The sequence below is a fragment of the Amblyomma mixtum genome, chromosome 3, assembly GCF_055824585.1.
Source record: "Amblyomma mixtum isolate Tamu chromosome 3, ASM5582458v1, whole genome shotgun sequence".
Classification (NCBI taxonomy): domain Eukaryota; kingdom Metazoa; phylum Arthropoda; class Arachnida; order Ixodida; family Ixodidae; genus Amblyomma; species Amblyomma mixtum.
The window spans coordinates 71,728,469-71,740,346 of NC_143014.1; the positions used below are offsets into that span (position 1 = coordinate 71,728,469).

At 56.8% G+C, this 11,878-nt stretch overlaps 1 protein-coding gene across 1 annotated transcript in view; it reads right to left on the reverse strand.

The window, feature by feature from the left end:
- Positions 1 to 11,605, reverse strand: part of LOC149350553 (fibroblast growth factor 17-like) — a 79,146-nt gene extending 67,541 nt beyond the window's left edge. The window contains exon 1 of the mRNA XM_089579609.1: positions 11,351 to 11,605. Within this exon, the coding sequence (XP_089435735.1) occupies positions 11,351 to 11,364 (14 nt within the window). The 5' untranslated portion in view covers positions 11,365 to 11,605. The remainder of the gene's footprint in view (positions 1 to 11,350) is intronic.
- Between the last annotated feature and the right edge of the window lie 273 nt (positions 11,606 to 11,878).

Here is an 11,878-nt window from a genome sequence, read left to right on the forward strand (position 1 = left end):
CCACGTGCCCGCGGGAAGGGATGCGCCATAAACAATGGCCCGAGTGACGAGGGATGTGCTCCGATTTCGCGAGTCATCATTCGAGACGCGCCCGAGAGAGCCACGCTTCGTTTCCCCAAAAGCCCCAGGTATGCGGGTCAACGAGGAGGGGATTTGAACCACTGGCGATCGGTCGTCGCGTCTACTTGGCCAAATGGGTACCTCCTCGCGGACCGCAAGTGAAAGAAGAAAAGCGATGTATACGTGACGAGGATGTTAAAACGTTGGTTAAACGTGCGAAACTGGAAGAGAAAAAAAGAACAGCAGGTATTCGCAGCGCTGAAGCCTACTTATGCGCACTGTGGAGGTAGCTTACGGAAGATTCTCGACGAACGCAGATAAAGAATATTTGAAATGGAATAATAACGGAGTATTTACTCATTTGCATCTACCCAAGCGCAGCCATACGGCTACGAAGGAGACCTGTACAGCTCCCACAGCCACTTCGTCCTGGCCAGTGGTTCGAACCCGGGACCACCGCTTCACCGGGGCAGTCGCTCTACCAACTCAGCTAACCGGGACGGCAAGCTTATGGCAGGGCGAGAGCGAATTGATCAATAACTCGAAGTGGGAACAGTGTTGGTCAAATGTTTAAGGGAATCCCCCAAGGTGGAGTAGATTTAGAATAATAGAATAGTAGTATACTATAATAATAAGGAACAACTGCGTGCACTTAAACGGCGCTGCGTAAGTTGTTAAACTCGGCGAGAGCAAGAGTAAACGTTGCCATTTTTTTTAATCCCTGCCCCTTTTATCCTTTCCATCAAGAAGTGGCCCAGGCGTCCACCCGCTGTAGACGTACTGATATCGCAAGTTCCCTTAGAGCTACTTATACCACTAGACGTCAGTCGCCCACGGAGCGTCCGAGAGGCGTTTCGGGGCATTTGACGGCCTCTTACGGACGCGCGTTCCGCCCAATGTTTACTTATAACCCCTTCAGAGGCGCGCACAGAGCGTCTTAAAGGCGTTCGGAGCACAGAGCCTTCTAGTATCTCTGCTCTTCTTGTAACATGTCAATGTCTGTTTGTGGCTTTGTCTTGTGTTTCGAGGCAACTGAGCGTTGTCTCGCTCAAGTATATCAGACAATCAATCACATGTCTTGTGGCTTTCATAGTTATATCTGTCGCGCAGGCTGAGAATGCTGAACGCGAAGTTTTGGCTCTGTCCGACAGATGGCATGGGATCCGTGCAGCAACGAACCAGTGGTGATTCGTGTAGCATCAACGCTGCCGGGCGATTTGCGGTGCGAGACACGAACGCGGAAAGCGCGAGGCGGAGGCGAGGAGTGCATTTTTGCATTAAATAAATGAAGTGATGGAAGTTAACATTCCTCCCAAGTCACATGTTAAGGAATAAAACGAAAGGAAAGAAGGAAAGTACAGTCAAGACGTAAGATAAGCTGACCAGTAGCGTCGGTGACACGTGCTTTTAAAAGCAACGATGAAAGGCTGCGCGAAATTCAGGCATACCAAGGTCCCGTTTCGAAGCTACCGACTGATGACGCAACCAGCTGGAAGATTGAACCATACTAGCGCGCGCTCTTCGTGCGCCATTCGGTTTTCGCGTGTTTGTACTGTATTTTCAACGCCGTAGGACACGACGATCAAATCAAATTACACAATGGGGTGTAAGTTTAAAACGGTTTTAAACTGCTCTTTCAAACTCTGCTCTTGGAATCAAATTTCTCTCGCGTGGTATCGCGGGACTCTGACGTCATGGCCGTACACCTACTTTGACACCAAAAGCGGCGCGCCGAAATTGGAAGCCGATGGCGCTGCACCCGTCGTGGCGACAGGCTATTACGGCGCGTACGAGGCGGCCAGGTGCGCCGATCGCTTCGATGACCGAGGCGACGTATACGTGCCCGTGTATGGTGACACGCCTGGCGGCCACGCAAGCTGCTGCAGCCGGGGCTTTTCCAGCGGGCGCGGCAACAACACACCGGCGGTGGCAAGTGACAGCGCCGCGGGCTGAGACGACGACGGGCAACGCGAGCCGCGACGGCTGCTGCCGGCGCGGCAGCGAAGAGCGTTGCCCTTTCGCCGCGGTGGACGCATGCGCCGGTGGCCGGGAAAAGCGAAGCCCCTCGCGGGATGCCGGCGCTGAGGAATACGGCGGCCCCCTTCTTCCGCTACATTCCATTCGAGCCCCGGAGAGCACGCGTTACGCCCCCTCCCCCGCTGGCGCAATCGGCACGGCGCCTCATCAAGCGGCCGAGCATCCACCCGCTTTTGTCTCTCTTTTCGGCACTAAGGTTCGTCGGGAGAGACTCGAGGGATCTCGTTACGCGCCGAAAGCGGATATCCCGCCCGGCCGCGTCTCCCACCTTCGGCGGCACAGGGCCAGCGGCGGCCCCATCTGGGCTGGCGGCGGGCAACCTCACCGCGCCGCGGCCAGACAGCGGCCAGACCAGCATTCCGAGCGCGCGCCCGGCGCTTATCGGCGCTGTCAACCCTTTGCGCATAATGCTGCGGCATCCTGCGCACAGCACCACAGATAGCCGCCGAGGCCGCGCTCCTCAATGAAAACACCACCACCGCCAGATGGACGACGCTCGCCCATTGTCTCCGGCGCTGTTTGTGAATGGCGAACGCTCCATTTCTAGTTACTGTTTTGTTTGAGACGTCCTCGATACCTGCGCGGAGCGGCCACGATAGTCCTAAAAGACACGTATATCCTGACACGAAGAATCGAAAGGGGGGCGGGTCGCGGAAGCCACATTTCACTACTCGTGAGTGATCCGAGGCAGAGAATAGCACAATCTCTGCGTAATAAACGCTCGTGAATGGACTGGAAGTCTCCACGTACTTCGCGCAACCCCGTGGCACGAAAAGCGCGTGCTCGCATCACGGGGCGAGGCGGTGACGGATTTTGAATCCAGAGGCAGCGACGATCCCGAGCGGAACCATGACCGCAGGTTATCTCCGGCGTCCGTGCGCTGTCGGCCATGCATGAACGGCTTGTCTTTTGATGAGCTTATCGGGCCTAGTTGCAGCTGTCATCGTCAATGGTACGCGTTCAGCCGAAAGTGGGCGCGCGCGATGATCGGCAATTGCCGGTCTATCGCAGAGAGGGAGGCAAAGGTCGCACCGACATACCGAGAACGGCCAGACAGAAAAACAAAAGAGTTTCCGCTCCGGATAGGCCTCAGTCGCTGATAGCCGTTATGAATGAACCGCAGGAATGCTATGCGTGCGTAGGCGAGGAGGGGCGCTTCAACATTTCAATGGGCGCGCAATAACACGTCTTTGGGAAGCGATTTACAAGAGTCCAGCACGGAGGCAAACAGCACGTTATCATCAACAAAAACAAACAAACACACGGGCGAGGAGGGGTACGGAGGCATAAGCTACTGACACTCATGAGGTGGGCGCGGTGAACAAAGGTGGCAGCCTTGGCCAAACATTTATGATCGAGCTCGCATTTGGCTGGCGCCGTCGTGTAAGCGCCTTCCGCAAAACCTTTTCGACAAGATAAATGGGCATTAGCGGCGCGTTATCTGCGAAGGCATTATATGGGCTCCCCGCCCGCCGGTTCTTTTAATTCGAGGGACCACACCCTGTTTGCCACTGCGGCCATCGTTCATAATAAGAGCGGCGGCACCTAGCCTGCCTTCCGTTACAGGAAGCCCGCTCCGTTGCCGCGCCACCCCCATCGGTGGCGGGCAGCGGCTCGGGCTTTCCTGGTTCACACTTGTTGCTCCGTGCGCGGGCGGGTGGGAGTGTTCCAGGTAGCGCACAGCGGGAGATATTAAAATAACCGAAGAGAAAGCAACAACGGCCGGCCACAGTTTTTCTTCTTTCCCCTTCTGTTCTCCTCCGGAGTTCGGCGGCGGGCCGCGAGGCGGGCAGGTCGGTGGCTGGGGCGCCCGCCACGCTGGAGTGTTTACAGGCATTTTTCTCAGAACGGGACACTGCGGAGAGCAGCGCGGCAGAGCTCGCTCACCGACCGAGGCCGGTGAAGAGCAGCGCCCGTCAATGTGCATGCCAGCACGTGGGCCAGCTGGGCCCGCGCGCACCAGGGACTGCCGCCTCAGGAGGTTCTGGGCCTCAGAATATTCAAAGTGCGACTATCGTCTCGTCTGCGCTGCGAAATCATCGGACGGAGGATGCGAAGAAAATGTGGAGCATGTACGACAGGTGAACCGGTTAGCGCTTTCCGCGGTGCTGATCTGCTTTAAATTTGCAAGCGTTCGCATGTTGAGCGTTCCGTTTCTTTTTAGGTCTTCCGCTTTCGCAAACTGAAAACATTTTTCCGGCCTATCGCGCACGCCTAGTCGGCATTGCCAACATGAACGCTCCAGGAGTGTTTGGGAGAACAAAAACATTCGACCGTTAGTCGTGTACCACATGGGAAAGTAAGCAACGGTTGGGCCGCAACAAATGACCAGAAGGAGGCGTCATCACGCAGTTATCGCTGTGCAGTGAGCAGTCCGTAGCGGGCAATGATATCAGAGTGCAACGCCGAAAGCCGCAGCACTCGCCTGCACCCTTTATGGGATTACAGTTACGGTCATGGTAACGAGTTCTTTTTAACCATTTTTTTTTCCTGAATGCAAGGAGTGGCCGTGGTAAACATTACACGAGCAAACAGAGTTTGCGATCAGAACAATGAGTGAAACATATATAAAGAACCAAAAAAAGTAAAAGAAAAAAAATGTGCCCGAGAGCTCCTCCGAGACAATTACTAGACGCGCAGCCTTTGCCAAAAGTAAGCCCAGGGGAGTTGCTTCTAAGCCATGTCGCACAGCATGGCGCAAAGGCAGCAACAACAACCCCCCTCCCTGGGCTCTACATTTTTGATAAAGGCTGTACATAATGTTGTCCTGTATGTGCTGTTGGGACTGATGGAAAGTTTGCCTGAGAGAGATGAGCCACTTGGCATTTCGAAAGATTGATTTTCATTGAAGCTCTGAGCAGAAGCCGCATGCCCTGCTTCACTATGCCCAATGCTGCGAATGAGCCCTGGCGGGAGCAGGGTGACGCGTTGCAATTCACCGCGGCGATATTTGCGCACCATTGAAACTGCGCGGCCGAATGCTTTCTACGGCCGCTGTCGACTGCCCGGGACTTACCGAAAAGGCACGTTGTGGAACCTAAGAGTGGTCAGGGAGTATTTTATCTCGCAACTCCAGACCAATGGAAGGACCACACAGCTTACCACAGGAGTACAGGCATCATTACCCCTTGGCAACGAGCATGTCTTCAGAGCAGTATCTCAGCTTTCTGCCCTGAACGAACGCAAGAACTGGAGCCCGCGAGGCTGGAACCATCGCGAAAACGGACAACGGTTCCCTTTCATCGTCACAATCTTCGCGACAACAGAGCTTGTACACACGTTAGTGAAGCTGTTATTTAATAGCGGAGGCGTTGTAGCGTGGAAGATTAATTGCAGCAACTCGCGGACGAGGTCCTTGTCGCCGTTCTCGCGTTGCAGTTATGCAAAGGCTCTCCTTCCGCGGTCGTCGCTGCAGCAACGGGGCTTTGTGACGCGAGCGGCCGTTTGGAGAGAGAGAGAGAGCTGTTTCCATGGGCTGCAGTGCGAAGGAGGAGGGGGTCGTCGTGTGCGTGCAGAGGGGGGGGGGGGGGGGGGGACAATCCATACCCGCCCCAGGCCAATTCCCTTAAACGAGCAAACACGTTGCCCGGAGCAGACGGGTACAAGTTTAGCGGAGGAGGCGTCGCGCCTGACACCAGTTACGTGCGACGCGACAGGGAAGAAGAGAGCGAAAAATAAAAAGGGAGGCAAAGTGGCCTTATTTTTGCCCCGGCTATATAAGTGGGTCACCCACTGTGTGCCATCGCTGCGTCGCAACCCGAGAAAGTGCGGTGAAAGTGGTCTCGAGCCGGAGTCAACGCGTCCGCAACACGCCACGTACATGCGGCGCGCGCGAAACGTGTCTGCGTCACGCAACGCCTTTTTTTTTTCTCTCATTTTCCGCTGCCCGGGCTCTTTCTCAATGTTAGGCAAATAAACAGCCGCTTGGTTCCCCTCTCTTTCCATCTCTCCAGAGCATAGGACGTCAATGCGGCGGACGACGCGAACCCTTGCAGTTGCAGGCCGGTCAGCTCTTCCTGGACTGTAGTTACGGAGAGCGTACACGCTAACCTATTCAGGGCGGATATTTACACAATGCGCGCGAGAGGCCAGGAAACGACGACACCGCTTTCTAAACAGCTGTCTTTCTAGTACGCGGGAAGGCGGAGACCCGTGCGCTTCACTCGATCTGCCATTCCACCTCCGCGTAGTGCACTAGAAAAGAAGAGAAAAAAAACCTCGGGTTTCGGGAGATCGCATTCAGCTCGAGGCACGCTCCTCGCCATGTCTAGAGGGCATTTGATACACAGTGGGCATTAGCGAATGCCGACGGCGTTTCCGCCACACAAATCTCCCTCGCTCTTCTTCTGGGAGTCCGGAGAAAAGGCTCTCGTTTGGCAACCGCTTGTCTCCCGCATTTTTACTGCGGACTGTCCCATTCGCGGCGCTGAATGCACGCATGCACGCGCCGCTCGTCTCGGTTTGGAAAGCGCGCCGTTGTTTCCGGCTACAATGAGCGACGATTTACGGGGTGGCGCCCGAGCGACGATTCACGCGCGTGCAGGTGTTCGCGAAAATCGCGCCGAGCACGGCCGCTGTGCGAGCGTCGCTCGCTAATTAAAACGCCGGCCCATTGCGGTGGCTAGCTTCTTATGGCGTACCGCTGCTGAGCACCGGGTCGCGGGGTCGACTCTGACCACGAGTTGCCGCGACTTTGGTGCATGTTAGAAGGTACCAAGTAGTCGAAATCAGTTCGGAACCCTTGACTGCTGCGTCCATCGTAGCCGTCCTTCTCGGTTTCGGCACGCAAAAACGCTTAAGAAAAAAGGTTCTACGCTGTAGAAATATGCCGAGACGAAGTTGACGAAATTTGTCCAGTGGCTCTCAATCAGACAAGGTCTTCCTTGATAATCACTGGTCGGCTGAGGTTAATTTGTCGGCTAGTAACGGCTTTATTTTGCCAAGCTCCTTACCGAAGCCTCTCTCTCTCTCTCCGTACCAAGCAACCCGATCCGACAGGAAGGAATGACAGCTCGTTTTAAATGGGGAGAATCGCGGTGGGCCGCAACGACGCTGTCTTCCTCACGACGGCCCTAGTGTGACCCAGTCGCCGACCACGGCGCGCAACCGGGCCGTGGGGCTCCCACAGGGTCGTCGGGGTGAGCACGGCGGGCCTTGAGCCGCCGGCAAACCCTGCACGGGCCGGGAACAGGCACGACTGTTTGCCCAAGCTGGAGCGCCCGTGAGAGCGCGCCCACAGGTCGTGGCGCATCGGATGGGGGAAACTGAGCTCGCGGGAGACGGTGCTGAGCCCCAAGGCCGCGGGGCCGAGCCTGTGCGCGTTACGGAGGCGAGCTCGGGCGACGCCCCATGGGTCAACAGCTACTACGCGCCACAAAGGGGTTCCCAGAAACAGCGGAGCCCAGGTGTGCCGAGCAGCTTCCGTACGGCGCCAGCGGTCATCGCCAGACTTCAGAACCAAGCGGGAAAACTCCGGGAACGGAGTGCGGAAAGCCGAGGCTGGCGTTCTCCCTCGCCATCTCTTGAATTAACCGGGGTGTTGCTGAGGCAGTATTTCTTTTTCTTGTTGGGGGTCCTGTAGGTGGCCTGTATGTGCGAGTTTCGCGATGGCAGAGCACTAGTATGCATATCGTCTTCTGAATGAAACTCCACCCCAGTTGTGCTACGTCTTTGATGAGTGGCGGCATTGCTCCGCCCGGAGTGGTGGAAGGTTAAGCACGAGAATCGAGCACCACGCAACGGCTTCCGCGGGATGAACGCAAAAATATCGCAGCACACTCCGCTTGCTTTCTTGAAGTTGTCGGGGATGGAAAGGTTTTAACGGTCATGACAGTGGAACGTTTACTTCTCTCTGGGCGCTCTTACCCCAGCTGCAAAGCGAAAGCAGCGTTTCGCATACGAAGGTTCAGAAACTGCGCCGAAATATTGCGCGAATGTTTCTACCGCACAAATCAGCGAGCCAGCTCTCTGATCTCGGCAGAGCTGATCAAATCAGTTAGCAGTCTCCGTTTCGAGACGCTGTCGACATCGCCTCCTTTACATTGCGCTCTGTTCGCAACAAGCTCGGCCGTTTGCCTTCTAGCGCAGTTAGCGAACATTCATTACCGGCTTCAAGCAGCTTCCGCTGCCGGCCAACAAGACGCGAGTTGACAAATCTGCGCAGTTTGGTCGTGTATTCGTTCTTATCAATTACCTTTCTGTCTAAATGCCGCGCTCACGACAAGACATAGTGAGCAGTATCTTGTCGCCACGGGCCCCTTTGTCTCGACAACTACCCACAACCCATCTGGTGCGCATATCAACTTGACACCTGTCGTGGCCAATATCAGGGACATTTACAGCCTGCTGCCAGCACAGGACAGTGCTAAGGAAGAGAGGCACGTCCTCCGCAAAGATTTCCCCAGCACACGGCTGGAAGAGGTCATCCGGAGGTAGCGAACGAGCATATGACAAGGCGGACCGCGAAGGCGGAAAGAAGGGAACGCCACGGGCGACTGACGCACAGCAGTTCTCCCCATCGCGGCGGCGAAGCCCGTCAACTCTAGAACCGCGGCGGCCGCAAAAGGTGCAAACTAAACGGGCAAAAATGCCGCTACCTGTCAGCGCGAGAGGAACCCGCGAGGCAGGTACCAGGCCGAGACGGCGTGGTGGGCCGCCGACTCCGCGCGCACGATAAGGTACGAACTGGGTGACATAGTGTTGGAACGAGCCCGATGCTTATCGGACTTGGCCGGCCGGTGCGTCGGCACAATGCACGCGGGCTCCCCAAGAGCGGGGGATCGGTGATTGAAATGTATCCGCCAGGGGCGCGTAGGACTCGCGGCGCCGCCGTCGCTGAGGCCACCCTTGTTTATTGTGCGCGAGAACCCAGACAGCCGCGTCGCGCCCTCAAAGGAGCCCCGGGCTTGCCTATAGCGCGACGTTTTACGAGGAAGGACCGCCGGTGGGCGCATCAATGGGCGCGCCACGCGCAGTTTGGCCCCAACGGCGCGCAGGGAAGAGGAGAAAAGAAAAAAGAAGGAAAGGTGCTCGTCCCATTTGTTTCAGGAAGGGCAGCCCATTAGTTTAAGCAGCCGATCCGGCGTGACAAGCAGCATTTGGGCCGCGCAGTCCGCTAGACAATCTGCAAGCATGTCACATCCATCCTAATACATGCGTCGGGATTTTTCCCCGCTGTAGCAGCTGCTGTGGGGGCCGTCCATAACTCAGCTGCTGAGCCTTCTCGGCTCAGCATCCCGGCTGCCAGGCGCGCCTCGTTTTTATGCTCAACTCTCGTCGCAGCTAATGATGGCATCACGGCCCGGAACAGTCGACCAGCGCGCGGGGCCCAGTTATTTCTCGCCAGCCGCCGCCAGCGAGTCGTGATTTGTTTCCGCGTGTTCTGCGAAACCGTGTTGATTGGAACGCCCAGCCGTGAGAGCCGCAGGGCTCTGCATCCCCACCTCCTTGTAGTCGCGCCTTATCGCGCACGCGCAAGATTAGCGCGGAATGCGAGAATAGCGCCCGGAAACCGTAAATACCTGCTCCCGACGCCGATGTAAATAGACGCCGAATTGCGGTCCACAGGGACGGCAGCCGCCATTGCGCAACGATAATACTTGTGGCTGCAGCCACGATAAGTGAACGAAAAAGAGCAGGACGAAAGGGCAGCAGCAGCCTCGGAGGAAGATAACCCCGAGAAGCAAGTGTGGCAGCTCTTGAGATTGGCTCAGTACAGGGTGTGAGCCCCGGGGTCTCTGCCTCGAGCCGCCAGCAGCGATGCAGGGGACGATCGCCATTCCCCGGAACGTTTTTCTCCCGAACACTCGAGGAGGCTGCATAACGACGGTGTACCGACTTCACGAAGTCCCCTGCCTCTACAGCACGTCCGAGCCTGCACTGTGACTCTGCCGGCGTTTCTATTCCCAAAAAAATGGGGTCGCCAGTCCCTTTTGTGCCGTGCACAGATTCGTTAGCTCTCTTGCGACGTGTGCGCCTTGCACTGCTTAGCAAAGCCCGGCGCGTTGTTCCGCACTCGGCGCCCTTTCTGCGCAAGAAACGGCGCAAACAGCCGAGGCGAGCTCGCCACAACAGGGGACCGGCTGGAGCTGCCTCCTCCCGTCCCATTCCAGGCGGCAGCTGCGGAAGAGGCCTGTACGTAATCTTCCAATTGAAATCTGGCAGCTAGCCCGACTGTCGCACGGAAGCCGCTCGCAGCCGGCGTACGCATGCGAGGCGAGGGAGGCAAGTTTGATTTGTGCGGCGAGCCGTGACAGCGTACGGCATTGGGCTCCAATGTTCCGTATATGGAGAGAGGCACGTTCCTGAACACGCACGCACGCACACACGCGGTGGGAAGCAATAATTCCACGCCGCTCCACGCGCACGGCAAACACCCTTGTCAATATTAGCGCGAATCAATAAGGTTGGTGAAAGAAGAAAGAACACGGCGTGGGAAAGGGAAAAGCGGCAAGAAGAAGCGAGGGTGACCGCGAGAAGGGCATTTCTCAGGACTTGCAAGAAAAAAAAGAAAAATGGCAAGGAACCTTTCTGCCTCTGCAGAGCGCGAAAAATCATGCCAACGAAACAGTGTTTTCGGCTGTCTACATTGTCTTGAAATGTACTGAACAAAAGAAAAGTACAGGTGAGAGCGAGAGAGAAACCTGCGCAGATCATAAAAAAAGGAAACAGCATTACCGACATTTCAATAATTCTGACAATGGAAAGCACGTGGTAGTTTCTTTCACCACACATGCGCACACACATACACACGCGCACACTACAGCGCAACCGACAACGGCAACACGGAAAGGAAAAAAAAAGGTAGCAGCGGCAAAAGGCGCACAAATCATTCTGTCGACCCGCGACAGCCGCGCACCGGGGGAGGCGAGAAAAGTTCACTGTCCCGTCCGTGTCACCGAGCGGTTTCAATCGCAACAAAATGCGTCAGGGGCAGGTGCAATCACTCGGCGGTAAACAGATATCTTCGTTTCCGTAGTCTCTCCCCACCCTCCTCCGCCAGAGTAACGCTTTCAATTTCAAGCGATCGCGGTTTGAGGAGAACAAGCGCCCGGCGTCGTCTGCACAGACTTCCGAAGCAAAGGCACACACATCGCTGCCGGTGTCCCTTTGTCTCGGTTAGCCCGCAGGACGGATATCACGTGCCACAAGTTTCCACAGAGCGTGCGGGGTGGGAGAAATAACGAAAGAGCAGCTGGAAGTGCAAAGAGAAAAAAATATGCGGGGAGAAAAAAAGAAAGGGGTTGCAACTCACTTGTGTATAAGCATGTGGCGTTAGCGGCAAAACATCCCAGCAGATGCGTGGTCGGCAGATCAGTGGGCAGGGCGGTGTCAGAATCCGGCTGGCCGCGCATGCTGTGCGTGCTACTCCCCAGCGCCGAATCGAGGAGCCCGCTGCGCCCACTGACACTCACATCGACGGGCAGTTTGGTTCGCGAAGCCGACGCGTTGGGCTATCACCTCCACCTCAGGCTCTCGCGTCAAACTGACGGAGCACGGCCGCGTCGGCCGGCGAGCAGTCCCCCGCCGTTCCGCCGCGACGTCGCACGACGTCACGCCAGCGGCGGCCAATGGGCGCTCGCCGCTCACGTGGCCCCCCTTCCGCGCCGCTCTCACCTGGCAGGGCATCCCCGCGCAGTCAGCGGCGCCGACTTCGGGGCTTCGGCCTTCCACGCGCTGGGGCTTCCTTGGCTCTGTTGGACGGGTGCCGCCGGCCCGACAGCTCCGCTAACCACTCCTGCACCTCTGGGGAACGGAACCGAAACGCTAACCGACTGCCCCG